Source organism: Mustela nigripes, chromosome 7 (assembly GCF_022355385.1).
Source record: "Mustela nigripes isolate SB6536 chromosome 7, MUSNIG.SB6536, whole genome shotgun sequence".
NCBI classification, from domain to species: domain Eukaryota; kingdom Metazoa; phylum Chordata; class Mammalia; order Carnivora; family Mustelidae; genus Mustela; species Mustela nigripes.
This window is the reverse complement of record NC_081563.1, coordinates 50,304,024-50,331,452: the sequence shown is the minus strand read 5'-3', so window position 1 is coordinate 50,331,452 and position 27,429 is coordinate 50,304,024. Positions and strand designations below refer to the sequence as shown.

At 43.1% G+C, this 27,429-nt stretch overlaps 1 protein-coding gene across 5 annotated transcripts; it reads left to right on the top strand.

Moving 5' to 3' along the window:
• The first annotated feature begins 758 nt into the window (after positions 1 to 758).
• On the top strand, positions 759 to 27,429 carry STAMBP (STAM binding protein). Of its 5 annotated transcripts, none has more exons than XM_059405826.1 (10): positions 759 to 809; positions 2,714 to 2,931; positions 14,030 to 14,105; positions 14,376 to 14,471; positions 15,583 to 15,949; positions 18,114 to 18,238; positions 19,120 to 19,257; positions 24,576 to 24,688; positions 25,267 to 25,366; positions 26,765 to 27,429. In XM_059405826.1, the coding sequence occupies exons 2-10, from the start codon at positions 2,729 to 2,731 to the stop codon at positions 26,819 to 26,821; spliced, it is 1,275 nt and encodes a 424-aa protein (XP_059261809.1). In that variant the 5' UTR covers positions 759 to 809; positions 2,714 to 2,728; the 3' UTR covers positions 26,822 to 27,429. The 5 variants fall into 5 exon arrangements, with proteins under 5 accessions (XP_059261809.1, XP_059261808.1, XP_059261810.1 ...); XM_059405825.1 differs by having other exon boundaries at positions 793 to 883; XM_059405827.1 differs by lacking the exon at positions 759 to 809 and adding an exon at positions 890 to 1,046.

The window sequence follows — 27,429 nt, the reverse complement described above, 5'->3', positions numbered from 1 at the left end:
TTTAAAAAAAAATTTATTTTTTAAGAGATTTTATTTATCCATTTGACACACAGAGATCACAAGTAGGCAGAGAGGCAGGCAGAGAGAGAATGGAGGAAGTTGGCTTCCTGCTGAGCAGAGAGCCGGATGCGGGGCTCTATCCCACAACACTGGGATCACGACCTGAGCTAAAGGCAGAGGCTTTAACCCACTGAGCCACCCAGGGGGCCCCAAACACTCATTTTTAATAAATTGTATTGGAGTTCTAACATTCAAAAGTTAGTCTCAAGTTTTTTTCTAAGCAATAGAAGCGATTGCCAAATACCTCAGGCTATCAATTTTGCGTAGGAAGTGACACAAACAAGCAGAAATTTTCAAGAGTTTGGGTTGTTTTTTTTTTTTTTCCACCAATTTAGAAAACTTGCTTAGTTCAGCCAGGTACTTGCATCACCAATCCCTTCTTCAATGTTGATTTGTGGATTTGTGTAAGTGTGGTATAGGGGCTATCTGGCAGGAAACTCGACCCAAAGTCAAATTAATTCCACAAATAGAAGTTAGCTTGATCATTTAACTACTTTAACTACTCGCTGTCCCTCTACCTTGTCGCTTTTCCTTTACCAAGATGGCCGCTGTCGAGCTCTCTCCTCATTGGCAGTCTTTTTTCGCGGGAGGGGGGACGGGGGGGGGAGGTGGCGGTTCTAACCCCTCCCACCAGCTCACCGCCCTGGGTCCTGCGTTTTTGAGAGTGCAATGGGTAGATGGGCGGGAGGGGCGGGGCGCGCGCCGGATGTGACGTTTCCGGAAGCTCCGAGAGTCGTCCGCGGGGACAGGTGGGGAAGGGTCCGGGAAATGTGGTGGGGCTGAGCTCCGGAGCATAGTCGGACTCTGAAGGGGAGTGGCCGCCGTGAGTGTGGGGCCTGCGGCCTTGTCGTCCCCGCGCCCTCTGCCCGGCCCGCCGCGCGCGAGGCCACTGACTGCACCGGCCTCCGCCAGGCCCCGCGCGTCCCCGCGCGTCTCCTCCTGCCGCGCTCTGAAGACCCGAGAACCTTGGATAATTTTGTCCCTGGGTTGGCAACTTGGGCGTGAGGGCCTTGAAGGAGGGGATCTCAAGCAGGTGTCAGGAGGTCCCTCTCCACTGAATACGCCCCCTCGGCTCGTTCCTGCAACTTCCTTTGACCTCGTCTTTCCTCCTCAGTCCTTTATGCCACCTTCTCCTTTTTTTGCGGATGCCGCATCTCCTTTGGAGTGTTGCTCAGCCCTCTAGTACCGCTCGCTGGCCTTGGGAGGGGGTTCCATTCTCGACCTTACAGATCATCTCCCCAGAAGTACTGAGGCGCAACAAGCTTCAGTTAGCTTTAATGGGCTCTGGATCGAGTTTACTAATTAGGCAGCCTGGGGAGGTTTTAGATTTGCTGAGCGGCTTTCTGAGCCTCTAAAACGGCTTTGGGGGAGATGGAAGGCCTTTGCATCCCTGGTAGTCTGCACAGCTTTTGTACTACTCGTGAGGGTGTTTAGAGAGGAAGCTTGGGGGAAGTGTGACCTAGAGGTGGAATTGACCAAGAAAAGCCTCGTCGAGGGAGGGCTTGGAGGGGAGAACAGGAAAACAGTGGGTAGACCAATGAAACACATTTGAGGATTTCTGGGCAGATTAGAATCCTGACTGAAGGGAAAGATCTCTGATGGGAAGGAGTAAGGTTTAAGACTGAAAAGACAAAGTGGGACCACTTGTTAGAGGGCCTTAAATTCCAAAATGGGTTCTACTCTAGTCGTATATTCTAGAGCATGCTGGCTAGGGTGGGCTGTAATTCAGTGTGTATCAAGTACCCAGATTCTTTTTGAAAATGATGTAGAGTCATACCAATTGGGAGTTGGAATCTGATTGTAGCAATAGAATGAGATCTAGAAAGATTGTAGAATTACTGCAGTTCGAAGCAGGGAAAACTCCCTCCCTGTTTTTTGTGGGTCTGTTTTATTTATTTATTTATTTATTTATTTATTTATTTTTGAGTACCGAGTTACCTTTGTGCCCTTTTGTTATTTGAAGAGTGCTTAGTCTTTGAGGATAGATTTGAGTAAGTTGTTTTTCAGGTCTAAATTCATTACCATGATGACGTGATGAATGATGTTGTGGATTGACCGAAAGAGGGGTTTAGTGAGCAGAACTAGAATTGTTCTGCATTCATTCCCAGACTAGTTCCCCTCACCATGTGCTCAGAGATGAAAAAGTACACCATGGGAAAGTGTCATTACTCATTAAATGAAAATGACCAAACTTGAAATCAGTTAACAATCATCTTGAAAGTTCATTGAATATACTATGCCAAGTACTGGGATAGATGAAAGTGGGTAGCTGGTGGGAGAAGTAGCGCAAAAAATATAAGATACCATCCATCTTTTTATGGTGCTGAGAGCAGGGCCACCTCATGATAGGGAATGATTAAAGGGTAGAACCAAATCCCCATTATAGTTTTACTCCCTGTACCACCTAATCATGGCACAGGTTTTGTGGGGTTTTAAGTCGGCCAATGCTTTGATCATTGTGATAGGCACTTCCTCGAGGGTCTCAGCCTTCTTGTGGGAAAGAGACTTTATCTGATACAAGCCACAAGCATATGGTATTTTTCTCTTAATTTCTCTGTAAGGTAGAAGTTTGTGGGCTAACCATGCTGTGTGCTAGGTTGTGTTGGGGTGATGGGGACCATGGTGCTGATGCCACCTGTTTTTTCTGTCTCAGAACTTCTTGGTCCTGATGTCTGACCATGGAGATGTGAGCCTTCCACCCGAAGACCGGGTGAGGGCCCTCTCCCAGATGGGTAGCGCAGTGGAGATAAATGAAGACATTCCACCCCGACGGTACTTCCGCTCTGGAGTCGAGATTATCCGAATGGCATCCATTTACTCTGAGGAAGGCAACATTGAACACGCCTTCATCCTCTATAACAAGTATATCACGTAAGACACCTCCAGTTTCCTTTTTCTTTTCTGGTGACTGATGCCTCACTCATTCTGCTCTTGTGCTCATTTATTCTGCTCGGAATTGCTAAAACTAGAGAACTTTACAACATCATTAGCATTAATCATTCTTTGCAGGCAGCTCCTACATACTGACTGTCCTTGACATTCAAAGTTATGAGCACTGAAAGTGTTATTTTCATGACTCAGTGATTTCATGAGTAAGAGACCTAGCTTTTTGGCCTGTGCCCACGTGGCCCAGCTGTTAGGCAAGAGAAAGGATGGTTAAACTACATGTTTTGTATTGATGAATGTTTTTCCTATGCTCTCTTTATTAAGGCAGCTAATCATAGGATTACTGTTGAGGTTTAGCAGAGCCAAAATTTGTCATCTCTGCTGCTTTTGTCACAAACTGAGTGATTCAGGAAAAAAGGTTTTTCTTCTTAACCTTTATTATGATCATGCAAATCATCAAATAGATATTGACCACCTACAGTTTGTGTGGCTCATCATGAGACCTTTCTCTTGAGTTACTTAGCATCTTAGGTAGGCAGCATAAATAGAAGATGGCAGTGCAATTAACAGGGAACAACTTGTAAAACCCCAGTGATGATGAAATGATGTGTAATTTAGGAAGGGAATAAAGTTAAAGGGTCTCATCTAGCCTTGTTCTTTCATGATACCAGGACCTTTAGAAAAATAATGACTGTAATGTGTTTGTATGACTCTTACAGTTCATAGAGTGTTTCCCCTGCATTGTTGGTTTTTTAAAAAAAATTTTTTTTAAAGATTTTATTTATTTATTTGACAGAGAGAAATCCCAAGTAGATGGAGAGGCAGGCAGAGAGAGAGAGAGGGAAGCAGGCTCCCTACTGAGCAGAGAGCCCGATGCGGGACTCGATCCCAGGACCCTGAGATCATGACCTGAGCCAAAGGCAGCGGCTTAACCCACTGAGCCACCCAGGCGCCCATAATTTTTTTTTTTTTATTCGAGAGAGAGACAGAGTGAGAGAGAATGAGAGGAGAGGTCAGAGGGAGAAGCAGACTCCCCATGGAGCTGGGAGCCTGATGTGGGACTCGATCCCAGAACTCTGGGATCATGACCCGAGCTGAAGGCAGTCGCTTAACTAACTGAGCAACCCAGGTGCCCCTCCCCTGCATTGTTTCATGTGATGTTCATAGTTCTAGGTACATGGGGTAGAGCTCATTGTCTTCCCATTCTATATGTGAGGAAGTAGGCTCTGGGTTTTGTGATATGCTTTGTTCCACACTTCAGAGTGAGAAGGCTCAGATCTAACTTTTTTTTTTTTAAGTAGGCTCCACGTGGGGCTTGAACTCAGGATGCTGAGATCAAGACCTGAGCTGAGATTTAGAGTCAGATGCTCAACCAACTGAACCACTCAGGCACCCCTAGATTTTTTTTTTTTTTTTTAAGATTTTATTTATTTATTTGACAGAGAGAAATCACAAGTAGATGGAGAGGCAGGCAGAGAGAGAGAGGGAAGCAGGCTCTCTGCTGAGCAGAGAGCCCGATGCGGGACTCGATCCCAGGACTCTGAGATCATGACCTGAGCCGAAGGCAGCGGCTTAACCCACTGAGCCACCCAGGCGCCCACCCCTAGATTTTTTAACTCTTTAATTAGGATTCATCTATGACATTGGTCTTGTTTTTAGTTTGTTTTTGATAATGTTCTGTGAGTTGAAGCTAGAGTTGAGACCATAGTTTAAGCCACATTGACTATCTTTTGGTTATTTTTTATTCTTTTTTGAATAGATAACATGTATACAAGGTGCAAATTCAGAAGGCACAAAAGGGTATATATATTTAAAAAGTAAGTCTCCCTAACCCTCCCTTTTCCCCAAACTCTCAGTGCCCTTCCCCAGAGGGAATTCCTCTTACTAGTTTCTTACATGTCCTCCCTGAAATAATAAATGCATATCAGTTGTATCACATTCAGTTTTTTTTTTTTTTAAAGATTTTATTTATTTATTTATTTGACAGAGATTACAAGTAGGCATAGAAGCAGGCTCCTGGCCGAGCAGAGAGCCCAATGAGGGACTCGATCCCAGGACCTTGAGACCATGACCCGAGCCGAAGGCAGCAGCCCAACCCACTGAGCCACCTAGGCACCCTTTTCAGTTTTTGATCACATACTGCTCGGCAGTAGGGTTTGTCAAGCTTGGTACCGTTGACATCTGGGGCAGAATAGTTCTTTGTTATGGGTACTGTCTGTGCATTGTGGAGTGTTGAGTAGCACCCCTGGTCTCTGTTCACTAGATGCCAATAGCACCCCTTATCCCCTCCCTGAGTTGTGACAACCAGAAATGTCTCTAGATGTTACCTGGTGGTCTCTGATGGCCCAGTTGAGAACCGGTGTTCTGAAGAAAAGTAGCCTATAAGTGGACTTCCAGGAATTCATACTCTGATTGTAGAGTCCCTTTGGTAGAAAAAGGGACTGCTGTTGTCTCTTTATTTTTTCAATTTAGAAGTAGTCCCTGTCTGGGATGCCTGGGTGGCTCAGTTGGTTAAGCAGCTGCCTTCGGCTCAGGTCATGATCCCAGCATCCTGGGATTGAGTCCCACATCGGGCTCCTTGCTCAGCAGGGAGCCTGCTTCTCCCTCTGCCTCTGCCTGCCATTCTGTCTGCCTGTGCTCGCTCTCTCCCCCTCTCTCTCTCTGATAAATAAATAAAATCTTAAAAAAAAAAAAAAGGAAGTAGTCCCTGTCTCCTCAGAGATCATGCAGGCCATCCACGCCATCATGCCCTGTTATGTGACCTCAGTGTTGATAAAGTTACATAGAATTAAATTACATTTTTGTCTCTCTTTGCTATTACGAGTTTTTTATTCCTTGACGTAGTAGGCACAAAACTTATTTTCCTGAGAAGTTTCTTTCACTACTGTCCCTTTCTTCTACTGCTGGTAGAAATAATATTCTTGTATATTTCCAGTAATCTGGTAGAGAGTTTTCCCAGAATGAGGCCATGGGGCACAGTTCTTCAAAAAATCATGGTTGAGAAAGTTAAATAGAATCATGGAATCACTCTCTCCAGTATTTTCTGGAGAACCTTCTGGGTCCTGTAGCCTCTCATAGCAAGTGCTTTGAGGTCAAGGGCCATATTCATTTGACAAATATGTATTGTGTTCATCTGCTGTCCACTTGTCACTGCTCTAAGTCCTGGATACAGAGGAAGTAAGTGGCCCCTGCCCTTCATGGTGTATCTTTGTAGTTATGGGAGAAGACAATAAACAGGTAAGCAAAGAAATGTCAGAGTAAGGCAAATGCTAGGAAAGCGACAAAGAGAGTGCTGGACAGAGATTAACCAAGGGTATCAAATAGGGTAAGGTCTGTCTGAGCAGGTAATTTAAACTAAAACTTGAAGGATGCCACGGAGTTGGTCTTTCCAAGAGCATGGAGCAGAGTGTTTGAAACAGGTGTTACTGTGTGTTCAGAGCTCTTAAGTAGGAAATACCTTTGTGTGTTCTGAGGAATGAAGGAACATCATTGTGTTTGGAGTGTAGCAAGGGAGGAGGGAGAAGGGGATGAGGCTGGAGAGGCAAGTGGGGCCACATCACGCAGGCCATGGGGGTTTGCATTTTATCTCGACAGCATTAGAAGCCATGGCAGAGTTTTAAGTGAGGTTATGACTTAATTTTACTTATATTCCAAAAAATATAAATTGGGCTACTATGTGGTAAATGGTGGAAGGTGTGTTAAGAGAAGGCAGGGAGATGAGTTAGGAAACTCTCATGGCAATTCAAGGAAGAGACTGATGGCAATGGCATGAAGCAAGTGGATTGGGCATTTTGGAGGTAGAGTCAATGGGACTGACTGATAGTTTGGGAAGGATGGTGTCAAGGTTGACCTCAGGTTTCTTTTTTTAAAGATTTTATTTATTTGACAGAGACAATGAGAGAGGGAACCCAAATGGGGAGCGGGAGATGGAGAAGCAGGCTTCCCACTGAGCAGGGATCCCAACTCGGGGCTTGATCCTATGACCCTGGGATCATAACCTGAGCTGAAGGCAGACGCTTAAGGACTGAGCCACCCAGGCACCCCTGACCTCAGGTTTCTGCCCTGAGTAACTTTAGGATGTATGGGCGCATTTACTGAGATGGGGAGAATGGTATAGAAAAGGAGCTGAGAGGGAACCTGGGTGGCTCAGTTGGTTAAGCAACTGCTTTCGGCTCAGATCATGATCCTGGAGTCCTGGGATCAAGTCCTGCATTGGGCTCCCTGCTTGGTGGGGAGTCTGCTTCTCCTCTGACCTCCCCGCTCTCATGCTCTCTCTCTCTCTCATTCTCTTTCAAATAAATAAATAAAATCTTTAAAAAAAAAAAAAGAAAGAAAGAAAAAAGGTGGGTTGAGATTCAAGGGAAGAGATTCAAAGGGGAGGAGATTCAAGAGTTCAGGCCTGGCTTCTTTGACATGTTAAGGTGTTAAGTTTAATATGCCTCTGAGATATCCAGTAGGAAGTTGGATGTACCAGTCTGAATTGAGGAGAGGTCTGGGTTGGAGATACAAACTCAGAAGTCCTCGGCATATGAGTGGTTCTGAAGCCTTGAGAGCTGCTGAGATCTTCTGGCAGATAGGTCTTAATCAGAGATCCAGGAACCCCACAGGGATTCATCGATAGAATTTATTCTCCATGAATTCATTTGGGAACAACTTTTCTTGTTTGCTAACCTCTCACTGAAATTTAGCATTTCCTTCCATTTTGCACAGTAGTATTAATAATATTTGTAATGCTGTCACCACCGGGAGAAATCGATATTTTTTTCTTAAAGATTTTATTTACTTATTTAACAGACAGAGATCACAAGTAGGCAGAGAGGCAGGCTGCAAGAGAGAGGGGAAAGCAGGCTCCCTGCTGAGCAGAGCCCCATGCAGGGCTCAATTCCAGGACCCTGGGAATCATGACCTGAGCAGAAGGCAGAGGCTTTAACCCACTGAGCCACCCAGGCGCCCCAGAGTCGATATTTTGTAGCACATTATGACTGATGTTGATATCCAAAAATAGCATTTACACTTACCTTTACTTCTGAATTACAGTACAGTTATTAAAGCCACAAGTAGATGCTGATTTTTAATGTATTAACAAAATACCAGTAAAGAAGCACACAATACAATTACTATATTTTGGAAAACTGTATTTCAGTAGAATTGCTTTCTAATCCTTCATGTTTTATATTATATCTTTAAAAAATTATTCTGAGAAGGAGTCCATAGGCTTCATCAGATGCTAGGAGGATTCATGACACATTCAAAGATCAAGAAACCTTGATAATGAGACTATAGAATGGGAAGAGCCTCGAGGTTGGTTAGGTGGAGAGAACCAGCAGATGGGACTTCAAGGGAGGTTTGAGAGGCAGGAGGAAATCCAGGAGAGAATGGTGTCATGGGAGCCAAAGGAGGCCGGTATTTGCAGGAGAGTGGCCAGCTGCGTCAGAATGGGTCAAATGGGGTGGGTCAGGTGTTGGGGTTGGTGTCGTGATGTCACTGGTGATCTTAGTAAACAGGTTTCACTGAAAGGACTAAGAAGACATTGGATCGGGGTGGGATGAAAGGTGAATGGACGCTAGGAAAGCAGAGACCATGAGTATAGCCCGGAGGTCGGCACATGTTTTCTATAAAGGGCCAGAGAGTAAATGTTTCTGGCATTGCAGTCATTTGATCTCTGTCACAAGCTCTGTAGTGTGATAACACATGAACGAATGGGTGTGGCTGTGTTCCAACGAAACTTCATTTTCAGATACAGATGGCAAGCCAGACTTGACCTACTAGTTGTACTCTGCCAGGCCCTGGCATAGATAACTCTTTGGAGGAGTTTGGACAGAGAGTGAAGAGAGTAACTGAAGAGGGACAAGGAGCGCATGAATGTGTGGTATTTTAAGATGGGAGATTCTGGAGCATGTTTCTTTGCTGATGGAAAGGAACCTGTGGAGAAGGGGAAGCCGATGGTACAGCACAGAAAGAAAGAGCTTAACTGTAGCAGTAAGCTCTTGGCTAGGCAAGTGGGCGTAGGATTAAGAGTACACAGTTACTTAAATCGATTTTGTCCTGTGACCTGTGGTTACTTTGAGTGACACGAATATCCATGTTGACAGCAAGATCACTATGGGGAATCTGGTTCCCACTGATGGGACCATTTAATACCACAAAATGGGCCAGGAGGAGAGCTCAGTGAGAAGGGGGTGGGATGAAGCAGCTCATTTACTTGCCTTGATAGATTTGGAGTTTGATTTGGGACTTTGTTGGATTGGCTTGACCTGAAGCAATAAATGTAGCTACTTTCATTTTTCTCGCCGGTATCTTTAAGACCCTGATTCTGATTTTGTGAACTGACAAGCCGTAGGAGTTGCAAAAAAGTTCTGGCTTAATATTCTCAGTCTGTTTTCCACTTCATTTTCTTGGTATATTCTTGTCAGTAACAGTGGCTCACTTCGGCAGTTATTACAACTGCGGAGAGAGGAGAGAGGGGAGCGGGCATCTCCCTCACCACTCCTCTGCCTCCCCCACTATTGCAAGTCGTTGTTCTAGACCTTTTGTGGGTACTTTAATTCCGGGTTTTAAAAGGCATGTTTGTTCTTTTCCCTGGGACACTTCAGGCATCTGAATGATCTGAATTACATTTCCCTCTCAGAGGTTTTCCCTCCTGTAGGAATGCTTTGCCTTTTGCAGACCCCGGTATAACAGGATCTTCAGCATATTAAATCAGTACATATTTTCATGATGAGCACAGACAATAATCCAGGCGGTGAATTCTTTCACAGCTTTTTATGGTCATTGACTAGGCTACATAGAAGGGAGTTACACAGAACTTAGGCAATTCTTGTCTCCTGTGCAAGCCTCCTATAGCACAGACTTGCTTGCTGAAAATGGTCTGTCCCCTGTATCGAAAATGTTTTCTTCTGGGATCGGGGCTTACAGACTAGAGTCTATGATCATGCTCACTTTGCTGATCAATTTCTAAGATTGGGAGAGAGGAGAGGAGAGTCCTTCGTCCCTCCATGTTATAGAGTTTCTGCTGGACTCTCTGAAATAGTTTCTTGTATAGAAAATTAATATTCATGATCAAAACAATTATTTTTTCAAACCACCCAGCCAGGGAAATACTAAAGTGAAAAGAATCCACCAGCGATGACCACTGTTTATTTCTTGTGTGTAGAGGGAAATGTTTGTCCGTGCAAGCACTTAGGCTCATGTGTTTATTCTTGTTTTTTAAAATGTGAATAAGCTCATACAGTATATTCTGTTCTACAACTTTTCTTTCTTTCTTTCTTTTTTAAGATTTTATTTATTTAAATTTGACAGAGAGAGAGCACAGGCCAGGGGAAGTGGCAGGCAGAGGGAGAGGGAGAAGTAGGCTCCCCACAGAGCAGGGAGCCTGATACGGAACTTGATCCCAGACCCCTGGGATTGTGACCTGAGCCATAGGCAGTCACCTAACCGACTGAACTACCCAGGCGCCCTACAACTTGCCTTCTTAACAGTCATATCTTTCTGTATCAAGTCATACTGATCTCATTTCTGCCTGGAACAGTCTTGCTCCAGATCTCTTCATGGCTTCGTCTCTTCCTGGCTTAATTAAATGTCTTCTCAGTGATGCTTTCCTTAGCTGCCCTGTATAAAATCCCACTCCCTCTCCTGTCACTTCCTGTTTTCCTTCCCTATTAATGACTTCGAGCACTGATTATCAATATATTTTTTCTTCTATTGTTTATCTGCCCACCCCATAACACATACCCTATGAGGTGGGATTTATGACTTTGTTCACTGCCAAATCCCATAGTAGATGCTCAGTAAATATGTTGAATGAATGAGTGAATGATTATGTTGTTCTTCACATTTGGGTGCAATGTAATTTATTAAATAATCCCTTATTGATGGACATTTAATTTTTTAGTTTTCCCTACTTTTATGACCAATGCTATATTGAATAGTCTTATGTATATTTTAGTACTGTTGTGTAGGATAAATTCCTAGAGGTATATTTGTGAGTTTAAAGGATATGCAGATTTTAAAATGTGAATAGTTGTCTCTCCCCACCCCCAGGAAAATTACAGTCCTGTGGTAATACAATGTATTATTAAATTACAGTCCTGTTTAAAGTGTGTAAGGACACCCATTTCCTTTCATCTTGTCTACATTGGTTATAATCAACCTTTAAACTTTTGCCAATCTGATATATGGGAATGGTAACTTGTCTTAATTTGAATTTCTTTCATTGTAAGTAAAGTTGAATACCCTTTTATATGTTTACCTTTTGTATTTCCTTTTCTGTGTATCTCTTTTTATCCCCATTGTCCCAACTGGTTGTTTTGCTTGTGTTCTTGCCAATACATCTTTGCTTTGGTATGTTTCCCCTCTCTAAGCTGCAACAAGATCAAACCCTAGAGAACAGTATACCTCTGGGCCACAGATATTCTGTGCCTACAACACTTCTAGCCCTGGTGTTAACATCTTCATTGGTTCTTATTCACACTTTTTGTTTATTTATTAGTAAAAACAGTCATATAACTTACATAACCATCATAGCAGATGTTGGCTATGTGCTAGGCACTGTGCTCAGCACTTATTTTTTCTTTTTCTTCTCTTTCTTTCTTTCTTTGTTAACATATAATGTATTATTAGTTTCAGAGGTAGAGGTCAGTGAGTCATCAGTCTTATATAACACCCAGTGCTCATTAAGCACTTTTAAAAAAAATCTCTTTAAGCGTCCCAGCAACCCTATCAGGTAGTGCTAGTTTGTCTCCGTATATAGAGTATATATCTAGAAACTGAAGGGTAGTGAGACTGACTTGGCGGAGTTCACACAGCTAGTCGTGGCTGAGCCAGGATTTGAGCCCAGGCAGCATGGCTCCAGAGCCTGCTCCCTCCCCGCTGAGCACTTGCCTCCTGTACAGACAATGGGCTAGGTTGCCTGTTCTGGTTTCAAGAGACCCTTCTGCCCATATGGTCCCCATTCAGAGAATTGACTATGGTTGCTGGAACAAGAGGAAGGTATTCATGTACCTGTGTAGAAGTTTTACCTTATAAACTAGATTCCACTGCGTGGTTCAACATCAAAATAATAGAGGTGTGTGGTGAGAGGTCTCCCTCCCACTCTTGTCCCATCTACTCTCTTTCCCCTGCCCTCTACTTTCCTTGATTTCCTGTATTACTGTGTACTTAAAATATATGTACAAACACATAGAGAATTGTCCCCCTTTCTTACATACCAGGTGGCATACCAAATGCACTTTTGTATACTTCAGGTTTCTTTCTTTACTCACCTCATCTGAAGGTTTTAAGACCATTTTATTGCTCAGATATTTATTGAGTGCCTCTTCATACAGGCACTATGCTGGCTTTAGAGGGACTTGCAGAGAAGCACAAGACACAGGAACCTCTGGCCTCACTTCTCAATTTTTCAGGTTGGGAGCACAAGTGCATGTTAAGTGTGGTGGTCATGTTACATGGTGCTATCTGGGCTGATTCCGGCTTCCATACAAAGCACATTCAGCCTGCTAAAGTTAGGAACAGGTACCTTGGTCTTGTAGAGCCAAGAGAGTGTTACTGAATTATAGATAGGAGTCTTGAACATAAGAACTAGCCTTATTTATCCTAATATCTTCTTCAGGGCTTGATGGGTGAATAAATGAATCTGTCGTTTTTTTTTAAAGATTTTATTTATTTATTTGACAAACAGAGATCACAAGTAGGCAGAGAGGCAAGCAGAGAGAGCGAGAGGAGGAAGCAGGCTCCCTGCTGAGCAGATAGCCCAATGCGGGACTCGATCCCAGGACCCTGAGATCATGACCTGAGCCGAAGGTAGAGGCTTAACCCACTGAGCCACCCAGGTGCCCCCAAATGAATCTGTATTTTAAATATAGACTTCAAGTAAATTGTTTTATATCTTTCTCTGTGAACCCAAAGGGGAGAGTTTTAGAATCATTTTGATTTTAGAATTCATCCCTGCCTGAAGGGTCTTGTCAAACTGGATTGAAATGAAAATTTCATGTGCCTAATATAGAACCAAGAGAGGAGGCTCTTTTCAAAAGAGTTTGCTTTGGTGGAGGTCGACTTCCTTCCCCTTACTGAGGCGTCCTCCTCCGTTTACTCCTACCCATGGGCAGAAAGTGGAAAAGAATCATTTAGTCCCAACTACAGTGTGGTATTTTAGAGCTGTGGGTAAGCTCCCCTCAACTGATTTGTTTTGGGTATCAGTTTGAATTCATTACACCTTAATCCTATTAAAAGACATCTTTGTTCAGTACCCCTCCAACAGTTCTGGGCGTTCTGGAGCCATGTAGAGGCAGAGTGATATAGTGGTTAGAAGTGTAGACTCTCGAACTGGCCTGCTGAATCTGCCACTTTGGACTGTGACAAGTCACTGAACTTCTGTTTGTTTTCACTCTTCCCACTGTTCCCACATCATAAACATTAGAGATCTGTGAATTGATTCAGTTTATTTTTCCCACTGAGCTTTACAGCTATGGATAAAACTGGAAGAGAAAATCTAGCACTTAGTTTCTCTAAGAACTTTTCATCAGGACCGTAATGCACATCACACGTAATATGCACATGTTACACACGTATAACACATGAACTGTCTAAGGATCTCAGTGCTTAATATGATGCAAGGAATATTCTGCTTTGAAGGCACATGAATCCCAAAGAAAAAGAAGCCAAATTTAAGGTCACAGGGCTAGAGTAGTCTAAAACATGGATTTTCTCAGCCTTTTGCCCTTGGTTGCCAGACTTATTTGGAGAAGAATTTGTGACCGAGGCCCTTTCCTTTGGAAGCCTGTCATGGTCATAATAAGAAAAGAATCTCTTTGGAGGTAAATTTTTGGGCACAGGGTAAGTTTGCCCCCGCCCTCATCTTTTTAGTTGTGGGAGTCTGGTGCTTCCTGCACACCAGATTCAGGGGAGGAGAGAAACACAGGTTGAAGGTGGGTGGGGAACATGGTCACTGGGTTTGTGTGACCCCTTCCTCCATGTCTGTAAAGCCGTCTTGTGGTGGCTGCAGGACATGGGAGTTGCTTTGCTTCAGAGTCTGTTGGACATTTGGACATTTTCTTTGCATGATAATGATTCTGATCCATTCCTTTAGGCTCTTTATTGAGAAACTCCCAAAGCATCGAGATTACAAATCGGCTGTCATTCCTGAAAAGAAAGACACAGTAAAGGTGGGTCTTCACTTTCACTGTTGCCCATCTAAAAGCAGCACAGACTAACTTCAAGGTAAAAGTAATGTTGTCCACATCTGAGCTTCAAATCCTGCAATGGGAGATAAGGTCAGATCTGTTATGAGGTAGTAGGTATGGTATAGTAGAGGGTATTTTACATTGTTTTGGGATACATTGTTGCCATTGCCAAGCTGACTTACGTCTTTTTACTTCTGTACTTAATTAGCTGGGAATTATTCTAATTCTCTGTTTTCTGTTTTTGTGTCTCAGAAGTTGAAGGAAATTGCATTTCCCAAGGCAGAAGAGCTGAAGGAAGAGCTATTAAAACGATATACAAAAGAATATATAGAATATAATGAAGAAAAGGTAAGTATATAACAGCAAAAAAAAAAAAGAAAGAAAAGAAATTATTGTGGTTTCTTAGGCTGTGCCCTGTCATTGCAATATGATATTTTAGCAGATCCTGTGATTTTTATTGTCATATTTTACTTTTTCAGCAAAGACCAGAAACTCAAAAGAGTGGAACACAAGTGTTTAGGCTGAGAATACTAACATAGTTTTAGCCTGCTTGTCTTACAGGGTAACTTGAGGAATAGGAAATTTTGTTTGCTATATCTAGAGTGAGAACCTAAGGACAGGTTTTTAGATCAGCAAATTTTGGGGTATTGATTCACATTTGGTTATACCTGTTTATAATAACTGATTGCTCTTCAATCTGTTTTCAAATGATTCTTGTTAGGGAGAGTTAGGACACGTGGAGAAACTCCCAAGGCACGTGTGTGGTCTGTGTCAGATGTGAATATTTACTGTGGATTGGGATCCCTTCCATGTTATTTTGTAGTGCTCTGCTGAGCCCTTCTCTGAACTCAGATGCTGCAAATTAGCAGGGCGGTAAACAGCTATGAGGCATCTATTTGTAAGGGACTGAGGGAGTGAAAACCTTATTGAAGGAGATTATTACTTGCTATTTCTTATTTGAAAATGTCACTCTGTATTGAACTGATCAGCAGGAAAATTTTGGAGGCTTCCTTTTGGGTTAAAATTCACTAAAGACCCCCAATACAGCAGGGTGAAGTTTGGATTTGGTTCTCTTTTGCAGCCTTGCTTGGGATAAAGAATGTATGCACAGCACAGTCAGAATAAAACTGTGTTAGATACAGATTATGAGGGATAGACGGTAAGTTGCAAGATTTCAGTAAAGAAGAAAATACATTAGTAAAGAGCCATTGAGGAAGGAGAGTGAGGGGGTCAGGACCTTCACTGTCCTTGCAGAGTCAGTCTGCAGTGGCCAGCTAGACAGAAGCAGTGACATTCTGCAGTGTGGAACTGCCGAGGGAAGCGCGAGGTCTGTGTTGGGAAATCGGGCCGGAGCAGGTGCACATTTTAGGAAATCACTGTGCTGCAAAGCCTTGTCCTCCTGAGGTGTGAAGTCACCTGAATGTCACGTGTAAGCCTGACTCCTCTTCCTTCTTTGCAGAAGAGGGAAGCAGAAGAGCTCGCACGGAGCGTGGCCATCCAGCAGGAGCTGGAGAAGGAGCGGCAGAGGGTGGCCCAGCAGAAGCAGCAGCAGTTGGAGCAAGAGCAGTTCCATGCCTTTGAGGAGATGATCCGGAACCAGGAGCTGGAAAAGGAGCGACTGAAGATCGTGCAGGAGTTTGGGAAGGTGGACCCTGGCCTAGGCGGCCCCCTGGTGCCGGACTTGGAGAAGCCCTCCCCAGATGCATTCCCCCCGGCACCTGTGGCATCTGCACAGTCTACAGACTGTAATACGACCGTGAGGCCTGCCAAGCCACCCGTGGTGGACAGGTCCTTGAAACCAGGAGCACTGAGCAACTCAGAAAGTAGTGAGTCCACTTGCTCTTGGCCTCTTCCATCTCATTGGCCCCCAAGCAGAGTGTCATTCTGTGGGTTTCAGCCCAAGATCACCTCCATGATCCCACTCATTAGACCCTGGTCACAGAAGCCCCTTTGGTCAGTATAGCCATGCTGGGTTCTGTGACACTGGCTGTCATGTGCAGGTGGCTGTTGCTTCAGCCATATAATTTACCTGGAGCAGGTCACTTTTCTGAAGAGCTCATAATATCCTTGAAAGTCAGACCCTTCACTTTTAAGGATTTTACAGAGATTCAAAATGTTCAGTGAATTAGAGAACACTGTTGGCCCTCTGGAAGGGGAATCTGAAATTTATAGTTTCACTTTATAATTTAACAATTGACTTTTAAAAAATAAAAATGGGCTACAGAGTTGCACTTGCCCTAAAAATGATCCCATTCCTTAAGGAGCTTGGTCAAGGTCAATATTATATGTAGTTGGTGATGATTCGGGCTAGCCGTAAAAACTGTTGGCAGTCTTTCCTCCTCTCATCACTGAGAGACTGTCTGAGACAGTAACAGTAGCAGCAAAATGGTGCATATACCTCGGTTAGTAGAACAGATCATTTTGGGAAAGAACTTTCAAGTAGTAGTTAAGGAAGTCAGCTTTGCAGAAGATCCATTTATAAGGACAGCGTAAGAGTAAAGGGGTTCCAGACTCCGAATCCTGGCCTTTAGGATTTCTCCCCATGGACTTGGCAGGCTTGTCTCCCACTGCTTTTCCTTCATCCATATTCTGTGCTCTGGTCAAATTTGGCTGTCACGTTCCCAGAGCAGCCCCTGGACTTTTTTTTTTTTTAAAGATTTTATTTATTTATTTGACAGACAGAGATCACAAGTAGGCAGAGAGGCAGGCACAGAGAGAGAGAGGAGGAAGCAGGCTCCCTGCAGAGCAGAGAGCCCCATGTGGGGCTCGATCCCAGGACCCTGGGATCATGACCCGAACAGAAGGCAGAGGCTTTAACCCACTGAGCCACCCAGGTGCACCGCCCCTGGACTATTTTATCCAAGGAGGTTTGTTAACATTCGCCCTGAACCTAAAATCCCCTTTCTCTATCTCTGCCTTCCTTGCTTTTCTTAAAGTTTTGCCAGATCTCCTTCCCTTCATTTAAACTGACTCTGTTCTCCTTAAGACTCTCAAATCTCTAGTTTCTATAATGCAGTTGAGATCATTTCCCTGATGATGTAGTCATTTGCTAATAACTAGATTTTAACTTTTTCCTGGTTGGTGCTTGAATCTTACTCGTACTTGTGTTCCCTGTGAGCTGAGCACAGTGAGCGCACTGGTGTGCACTCAGGGAGTGGTTGTGGAGTTGCAAGGAAAGGACTGTGCTGACATTTCCTTCAGAATCTTCACATGCTGCTGTCCCACCGCCATGTGACTGCCTGCTCCCCTGTCTGTTACCTCCCCAGCAGTTTGGAGCTTGCTGTTACATGTGCAGAAACAGAACATCCCCTTTCTTTTCTCTTTTCTTTTCAATGAAAATGTGACTATGAAAGACACATCCTAACTTGAGGCTGTGGTCTCTCACAGGGCTTCTCCCTGATGTCCAGCTACTGGGCCCATTCTTGGCATTCTGAACTAGGCTTTTGAGCTGCTCTGTGCATTCATGCCTCTTTTGAGGACCAGTTGGGGGTTTTTGTTGTTGTTGTTTTGTTTTGGCATTTTAATGTTCTTCTAAATGAATAAATTCAGAATTCGTTACCCAAAGTGTTTTCCATTACCTAGAAGAATATATCTGGTATATTTCTTTGAAAGTCCTACTTACCAATATTCTTAGGCGAGGTAAAAGAGAGATTTAAAATAAAAATAAAAATTCAGTTGAATGAGATTTTTTTTTAAATCCTTTATATTAGGTTGTAACTGAGAATTTCTAAATAATGCAGGAACTTGTTTGAGGAGTAGTTCACCTTTGTCTTAACTTGAATTGTGCAAGCCTCTTTTTTTAAAGTAATGCACTTGCAGTTTCTGTGGCCACAACTCTCCTCCTCATCCATCAGGATGAGATCCCCACTCACTGTCCACAGTTTGGGGAACCCCAGTGATTTGGCATTGCTCTCCCAGGACTGCCAGCTCTGGGGTCTGCTTGGGAAGGCTCTCCCCCGGTCTCAGACTTCTCTCCTTTCTCTACGACAGCTCCTACAATCGACAGACTGCGCCATGTGGCAGTGCCCGAGAGGCTCTGCCCGCAGTTCCTCCAGTTAGCCAGTGCCAACACAGCCCGAGGAGTAGAGACATGTGGAATTCTCTGTGGAAAACTGGTAAAAACCAAACGCTTTCCTGAGCTGAGACTGTACTTTCCCCCTTGGCCTCCTGTGACTCTCAGAGAAGATATCCAGGGTCAGTTACTGTTTGCGACAGTCCCTCTGCAGAAGGAACCGGGGATAGCGTAATGCAGTGTTAACCTTGAGTGTGATGACCTTGCATTTTATTGATTTTCATGGTCCCTTGAACAGATTATTTTCATGCTAGTAGTAAGAAATAGATAATTCTAAACTTGGTAGGAAGAGCCAGCATTACCTGTATGTCAGTTTTTGCATACCTGCTTTATGGTAGGCCTGGGAATATCCAACATGTAAGGCACATAGCATGTGTCCATAGAACATACCCAAGCATTTTGAAGAGATGGGAGATATACCCAAAGATGAATAACACACTGAATGGTGTATGTGGTGGAGCGCTAGGGATTCAGAGGAAGGAAATGTAATTGAATAAAGGCACTTGAAGAACCCATTGCTAACTGCTGAATGCAGAAATGAGTGAAATGGAATAGACTGAAACTGAGCCTTAGAGAATGAGAAGGGTTAAGAGAACCAGTAAGAGGAAACTACCTTAGACTCAAGCAACGGAAGAGAAATGGTATTATCCCAGAGCTTCTTGGGACCCACAAGTAGACCCATTTGACACCCCCTGGAAATTCCCACTGGACTGTGGGTGCCTGTGGCTTTGTGGAGCGCCCCCTGCAGTGCACATGAGCAGCCAAGGTTGGAAATCACTTGAGTGAGGGACTCAGGGAGCACCAGTCCTCATGCCTGCTTAAGAACGGCCTTTGTTGTACAGATGTTTACCTTGAAACTACTGTGACAGTGGGGGGTTGCATAAGTGCCGGGGAGTGGTGACAAACTGTTTTCTCCTTTGACAGATGAGGAATGAGTTTACCATTACTCATGTTCTCATCCCCAAGCAAAGTGCCGGGTCTGATTATTGCCACACCGAGAACGAAGAAGAGCTCTTCCTCATACAGGATCAGCAGGGTCTCATCACACTGGGCTGGATCCATGTAAGCAATCCCGAGCTCTCCGAGGGCCAGGCTCCTCCTCCCTCCCCAAGTTATAAACATGCTGCTTCTTTCTTTCTTTGAGCAAAGTGAACTATGGCCAGATTATTTAGGTGACTGTTTTTCCCTCCTCCGGAGGCACACTCGACTTCCCTCGCATACTTGGCTGCTTCTACTCCGGTACTGATTTCTGGGAACTACTTAGGGCTTTTTAATTTTTTTAATTAAAAAAAATTTTTTTTAAGATTTTATTTATTTGACAGGCAGAGATCACAAGCAGGCAGAGAGAGGAAAGGAAGCAGGCTCTCTGCTGAGCAGAGAGCCCAATGTGGGGCTGGATCCCAGAACCCTGGGATCATGACCTGAGCCGAAGGCAGAGGCTTTAATCCACTGAGCCACCCAGGCGCCCCCCCCCAAATTTTCTTTTTAAATTAAAAAATTTTTTAATTTTTAAAAATTTAATTTAAAAAATTTTTAATTTAATCAAAATGAACTTATTTCCTGTAAAGTCCCAATTTCCCTGTGAGTATGAATGGTGGTAAGATGCTGGCCTAGAGTATATGCCTACTTCACACAAATGATGTTCCTGAAAGGTTTATAAATCAAACTATTTTAATGAGCCAAGGAAGATAATTCAGATGTTTGCATTTGGTCTTTGTTAAAACAGCATATATATTTATGTAAACCAGTTGGGTCACCACTATGGCAGATTTTCAAGGGTTTGCTTATTGTGACTAGTCTGGTGATATTTAAGTAAAATGTAATTCCATCCCTAGAGGTGATATTTAGGTAAAATGTAATTCCATTCCTAGAGGTCATTTCTACTTTTTTTTTCCTATTCTTTTTCAATTCCTCACTCCACAGACCAAGCTACTTTTCATGTTTTGTGATAGGCTTACTTACAAACGAGTCTACTCATTTCTGGATTTAGGAAGATTACACATACTTGTATGTTAGACTTGGGAAATACTGACCCAAGAGGCCGTCCTATGTGCCCCTCCTGTCTGCACTCCATGACCTACATATTTGCCTTCTATTGGGTACCCCCTATTATATAGTATGGGAGTGGCAGAAAACTTGTTTCTTATCTGCTGGAGGATACAAATTTGAGTAAGACAGGGCTTTAGTCTCATAAAGGAGACTAGACAAAGAGACAAGTAATCACTCTTCACATGTGGCAGAAGGTGCCAAGTGCTTCCAGAAGTGCAAACAGCACTATGGAATTTGGAGGGGAGGATTGCACCTGGCTTGATTTCCCAGAATTTTGACAAGATAGGCTGAGAGAAAATTCCATGTGCAGGGGGTAGCACTGGAATAAGCAGACTATGTTCCTGAGACATTGAGAGGTCTGGTTTGTTGGGGTTCATGGTTCATATCAGGAAATTGGTCGATAAGCTTTAATATGATGCATTAGAGCAATGTTCTGGGGGGTCCTGGGCAGATAGGCAAAATAGTTCTTCTTTTGAGATGGCTGGGTGGCTCAATTGGTTAAGCCACTGCCTTTGGCTTAGGTCATAATCCCAGGGTCCTGGAATGAAGTCCCACATTGGGCTCCTTGCTCAGAGGAAAGCCTGCTTCTCTCTCTGCCTCTGCATGCTTATGCTCTCTCTCTCTCTCTCTCTCTCTCTGATAAATAAATAAATAAATAAAATCTTTTAAAAAATAGTTCTTATATAGTAAGTTTTTAAAGGTTTTTTAATAGAGCAAGGCTATGCTCAAAACCATTCTTTAGAATATCTAAAATAAAAGCTGTTTTAAAGTAGGTCAAGGCAGGGAGATCATATAAGAGGTTTCAGGGATGATAGAATCTACTGATGAGAGCTAGGGTGATGACATTGCATTTGGGAAGGAGATGAATGTAGGATTTCAGAGGATGTGGGTAATGAGCAAGAGGAGGATGAGTAAAAGCCAGTGGTGACTTAGAGAGCAGGCCTGACTCATGGGGGTGGCAGTGATTATCAGAAACAGGGGCTCCAGGAGGATAACTTACTTGAGAAGTGGGATAAATTGTGGGTTCAGTTTTGAGCATGTTGAATTTAGAGTATGTGTGAGGCTTTCTGTCGGTGGAGGTAATTAGCAGGCAGTTGGAAATGTGGCTGGGACTTGGGAGCAAGGTCAGGGTAGGAAGTGGATTTGGGAGACCTCTGCACAGAACTGACCTGGGAGGCCTTGGAACTGGAGGTGATTGGAGAGCAAGAAGAGATTCACCAGTAGGTTGGGGGCAGGCCCCCCAGGGAAGTATAGGGAATAATAGTTGGTTGTGAAGCAGAGAGATGGAAGAGCAGGGGGAGGGCAGGCAGTGTGTTAAGGCACCGAAGGCAGAGGAGGAGGAATGCTATAGAATTTGAAGAAGTAATGGGGATTGAGGTTGTGCTGATGGTGAAATGTACACTATTTTTGGAAGGAGTTTAGTTCACAGGGAAAAGGGAAAAAATGGGATGGTGATTTAAGGAATAGCCAGGTTGAGAGAGTATTTGCTTGATTTATGGTTTAGTGTGAAAAGCTTGAACTTGTGTTTTGGTTTGATTTTGGGTTTTTTTGAAACCTTTATATTGGCAAAGCGTAAGAAAGGACATGAAGATAAAGGTACACTTCAGTGAATCATGAAGCAAATATCTACGTACATGCATGACCCATGTGAAGAATTAGAACATTGTGAGAGGCATGCTCCCGCTCCATGGTCTTGCCCTGTCACACTTGCCCTCTGACACAGGTAACCTCTCTCCCACCTTTTCTGGAAATCCTTTGCTTTCTTAACAGTTTTACTACCTATTTGTATATCCCTGACCTTGGCAGTTTAGTTTGGCCTGACTTTCAACTTTATGTAAATAGGATCATGATATGTATTCCTCAGTGTCTGGCTTCTTTTGCTTAACATTTTAAAGGCTTATCTGCATTCTTGTGTGCAGTTGTGTGAATGTGTTTGTATGCCCAGTGAGCCAGCGGTGCTCAGTGGAGCATCGTGGAGCCAAGAGAGGAGATGTAGAGGGACAGAGACGAGGTAATGTGGTGGTAGGAATGTATTCAATCAAAAGTACAAGAAGGGGGCTCATCTTCTTATGGGGGAGAAAACACTCAGACAGAATTGAAGAAAGAAAGCGACAGAGAGATTTTGGAGGTTCTGTTTGGAGGGGTTGATGGAATTCATTTGATTCAGCAGGGTTGCCATCTAGATGCTCTGCCTGGCCAGAGGAGACAGGTGGTTTTAGGAACTGGAGGAGATGGGGGAATGTTTGGGTAATTACTGTTTAGACTGCAGGTAGAACTCAGCCCCAAATGAATAAAAGGATTTCTAAATTGTAGCTGAGGGTCCAGCTAGGAACAAATTTAGAGCTGAAGTTGACAGTATTTCAGCTTTTTTCCCCAGTGATCTTTCTGTACCATTCCTTCCCAACTGGGGATTAAAAACAGAAAAAAGCAGAGATTTGCTCACATCCTAAACGTGGCAAGAGGATTATGGAGAATATCAGTTCTTCCTTCTATATTTTGCCAGCTGTAAACCAGGTCCCCTGGTCCAAAAGTGTGTATGATCATGTATTGATCACCAGCTACAGGGTGACCCTCCTGCCCAGGATTCACGGCCATCCCTCAGCTTGCCTCAGCCCTGCCTTAGCTCGCATCACTGTCCTGTGGCTACTCCCTCCCATCCAGGCGCGGAAGCTGCCCCCAGCATTGAATCTCCTTGTTCATGTCTGCTCCTTTGGTTTATTGTTTTCTCTTCATAAAAATGCCGTCCTCTGTCTCCAGCATGACAGACACAACTGTTTTTTCAAGAAATTCAATTGTGAAGGGAAGGAGAAAGAGCACAATAGAAGGGAATAGAGGCTCAAAACAAGGTTTTTTGATTTAGGTTAACAATTATTTATTGAGCTCCTGCTGTGTGCCTCTATATTGTCTTTCCAGCTAACCCAACTTTAGGTCAGAGGCCTAGATCAGCTTGTATAGGCCTCATTTGTCCCAGTTAAAATTCCTTGTTCTAACTGTGGGATGAAAGGTGTTGGTACAGGCCATTTGTCCTGTAGGATCTCATAATTAGGTAGACACTATTTTTCCTTTGTGGTCACCAAAGTTCATACCTGCCCCAAGAGGACCTGTGTGTGAATTTGCTATAGCACTCAGCTGACTTGTTCCTGGCCTGCAGACCTCTTCTGCAGTGAGCTGGCCACAGCTTTGTGTGGAGGGGTGCTTCTTAGATGAGGCTGCACATAAGAATCATTGGATCAACTTTCTAACTATCTATTTATCTGTCTATCTATTTATTTATAGATGAGGAGAGGGGCAGAGGGGAAGAGAGAGAATCCCAAGCAGTTTCCACATCCAGCATGGAGCCCAATGTGGGGCTCAATCCCACAACCCTGAGCCAAAATCAAGAGTCAGATGTTTAACTGATTGAGCCACCCAGGTGCCCCTGAATGAGCTTTAAAAAAAAAAAAAAAAGTCTCCGGTTGGATATTTCTAGGGGTGGGCACAGGAGCCAATGCTTTTGACAGGCTCCTCGGGAGCTTCATTTCATACACAGCAGGTTTGAGAACACTGATCAAGTACACGTATGTTCTAGCCCTTCTGTCAGTGAAGGTTGTTAGACTTTTTGAGTCCTGTTGGGGCTTTCTTTTTCCATTCTTGTTATCTGTACTCATACTCCTCTAAGACGAGCATAAGGCATTATGTGACTGTTCATTTGTGTACTAACAGTGTGCTCAGTAAAACTTTAAATGGTTGAAAACAAATGAGATCAATTGAATGTACATTTCGAGGGTAATAGATTACCCTCAAATTTCAATATCTTAGTCCTTTTCCCAAACAAGAAAGGGTCTTTTGTGTGATTTAACTACCGCTGAAATCCTGATTGCCCCCGGCTTCTCACATCCTTAGATGGTATTCTTTAGCCATAGGACAGCATTTGTTATTTTTGCCTATAGTGCTGCACACTCATGCCTGACCTCTGCCAAGAAGAAGAATCATTCACCCACCTGGGGTTTGTTAAGTTCTTGACTTCTACCATGTTGAAGTATTGAACAGCGTCTACCATCTATTCCAGAATGGATGGCTCTCCATTGCAGAGAGAAAGCTTGTGAGGGGCCAAATAAGTCTTGATGGTCCATTCAAATTATGAGTTTCTTCATGTACTTCTGTTAAGCCATACTTCTTTACAGTGCTCAAAAAGTAATGAACTTCAGGCATTGCCCCATCGTGATTGCCAGTGGCTTTGTGCTTGAGAAGGAGATTGTGGCCAACTGAGAGCTCTTTGGCTCTATTTCCTTCATGGGCCAGGCTTGGCTGTCTCACTGAGGGGCATCTCAGACATTTTTTCCTCCTCTCAGACTCATCCCACACAGACCGCCTTCCTCTCCAGTGTTGACCTACACACTCATTGCTCCTACCAGATGATGTTGCCGGAGTCAATAGCCATTGTTTGCTCCCCCAAATTCCAAGAGTAAGTACATTGATGTGGTTTGGGGCATTATAAGGAGATAGTGGGGAAAAGCCTCTCAGGAAACGTTTCTATTTGGCAGACCTTGTTCTCTGTAAAATATATAGATTGTGGTCGTAATTGGCTGTTTTTAAAAGTTACATTCTAAGCACCATATCCTGATACACCTCCTATGCTTGTTTTAAAAAAGATAGCCAAAGCAACAGTTTTGATGCTTTTCTGAGAAAAGGACATAAGAAATTTAAAGTGTTTGACTTGAAGCAATAGGAGTTTTAAGAGACTGGTGTCAAATTAAAGAATTTCAAAGTTAAACAGATTATCTCAGTTAACTTCTTTTTCATTCTAAATCCTGTTATTTACTATGAGTTCTCCAAGCAAACTAGTGTGGTGGCAGTGATGAGTCATTCTCTAACTCTGATTCATTCAGCAGAGAAGAGACCTATGTGCCAGCACACTTTTGAAGCTATCTCAAAACAAACTCCGTGTGTGTGTGTGTGTGTGCACGCGTGTGCATGTGCATGTGTATTTGGGACTAGGGAAACACCTTTGCTTGATTCTGGGCCTGCTTTTTTTAATTGCAGAACTGGATTCTTTAAACTAACTGACCATGGGCTAGAGGAGATTTCTTCCTGTCGCCAGAAAGGATTTCATCCACACAGCAAGGATCCACCTCTCTTCTGTGTACGTATCTACATAGAAGAAATTGGGGCTATGCGTCAAGCAGGGAGGACCGTCTGAGCTGATGAGGTGCATTGTCCTTTCTGACCCACGCAGAGGACCAACCTTGTCATTTATCTTTGCAGGTCTTCCTAAAAAGAACATACGTGGGAAGCGGTGTGGGATAGGAATGGATTTGAGTCGTAGCTCTGCCATTTAAGGACTATCTTGGATTAGACTTAATTTTCCTGGGCCTCAGCCTACTCATCTGGAAAGGGGAATGATAATGATGATAATACCTACTTTATAGGGTGAGAGGCTTAACTGAAGAAAGTACCTGGTGCAGTAGCTGGCTTATTAAATGTTAGTTTTTTTCCTTCATCAATGCCAGTTGCTAAGGCTGTACTTCAGTGAGAGATTGAAATTCAAAGGAAAAAAGCCCTTTAAGATTGGTAAGGTATATTTGATTCTGAAATTTTGCTTAAATAATAGGGATTTATTTTTCTGACCTTCTTAGGAAGGTTTCTTTTTTTTTTTCCTAAGTTATAGTCCATGAATAAAAAGTTTCAGTTGCTGGTAAGATCAGTATGTTTCAATTTGTCCCTCAAATCTAATGTGATAGGTTGCTTCCCTCCATGCTGGCCATAGAGTGTTATTTCTTTTGGGTTCACCAAAAAGTGACCAGTATGGAAAAGGGACTCAGAACCTTGTCACATGAAAGGAACCGGGGATGTTTAGAGGAGAAACCTCAGGGAGGATCTGAAAACTGACTTTCAGTGAAAGAAGAATTATTGTATGAAAAGGTATCAAGTGTGCTTCATGGGCCTCCCAGAACTGAAACTAAGTCCTCACAGAATGACAGTTCTCAGCTGAGTTTGAGAAAGAGCTTTCTGACAGATCTGTTCAAAATAGGTCAGTCTGCCGGGAATATAATAAATGTACCAGGATGGGTACATTTAATATAATAAATGGGTACCAGGATGTTGAAATAGTGGCTGCAAAAACAGTGCCCACATTTTCAGTTTTTCAGTTATAAAGACCCCTTTTGCGTGATGAAACTAAGCATTCCCCACGTGACAGTGGGTGCACTGTATTAGCTGGTTGACACAGTCACCCAAAAAAAAACCATAATGAATTCATCAGTTCTTTCGAAGAAATGTAAATTTTTTATGAACAACTCTAGAATATACATCCAATTGAAAAGTAAGTGAAGATATTCGGGCTTACATTGATTGAGGCTACAGATAGGGATTGGGGAGTCACTGATTCCCGGGGCTCTCATCATAACCGCAAGTAAATAGCAGTCTGGCTTCCAGACTGGAAACCACTAGCCAGAATAAGCATGTTAAACAAGAAGGTTTAAAAAGTGACTTCTTAGAATTTTCCAGGACTTTCCCTTTTTTTTCTCTTTCCCTGTTGTAGAGCTGCAGCCATGTGACTGTTGTGGACAGAGCAGTGACCATCACAGACCTTCGATGAGAATTTGACTCAAACACTTCTCAAGAACTATAAAACCATATCAGTGTACTGTAGGCCCTTAATTTAAACTTTCCAGAAAGCTCTGGAAGCCTTTTAAAACAGAATTAAAAGTGAGTATCACCTGGGGGAGAACTGATTTTCTATTTCTGGTTTAAAAAGAAATAATTGGCTGTATTTTTTACAAGTGTGGAAAAATAGCATGATCCCACTAAGACAACTTTTCAGTCTGTCTGCAATTAAAAAATTAAGTTGAAAGAATGGTATAATGAACACTTAATCTATACCCTTTATTCTAGATTCACAAGTTAACATATTTTTTTCCTCTAAGCTATGCTCCTAATTTCTCCACCTATTTGTCTACTGTTTACCTTTGGAATTATTAAGGGCATCTATGCAGAAATTTGGAAGCCATTTAGAAAATCTTTGGGTTTTCCTGTGGTTTATGACAACATTAATGAAGCTTATTACAAGGGTGATGGATAGCTCACTATGTCTGACCAGATGGTGAGGCCCAAAAACCCTGAAGAGTGATTTTGTCAGGAAGTATTGTTATTTAACAAATATGTCTGGATATTTTTTTCCTCTACAATAAAATAACAATTAACATA

Excerpts from the sequence above, each read along its gene's own strand:
- STAMBP (XM_059405826.1), top strand. The coding sequence starts at position 2,729 with ATGTCTGACCATGGAGATGTGAGCCTTCCACCCGAAGACCGGGTGAGG. Across the intron at positions 14,472-15,582 it reads TAGAATATAATGAAGAAAAG|AAGAGGGAAGCAGAAGAGCT; the intron begins GTAAGTATATAA and ends CCTTCTTTGCAG. Across the intron at positions 24,689-25,266 it reads TGCTCCCCCAAATTCCAAGA|AACTGGATTCTTTAAACTAA; the intron begins GTAAGTACATTG and ends TTTTAATTGCAG.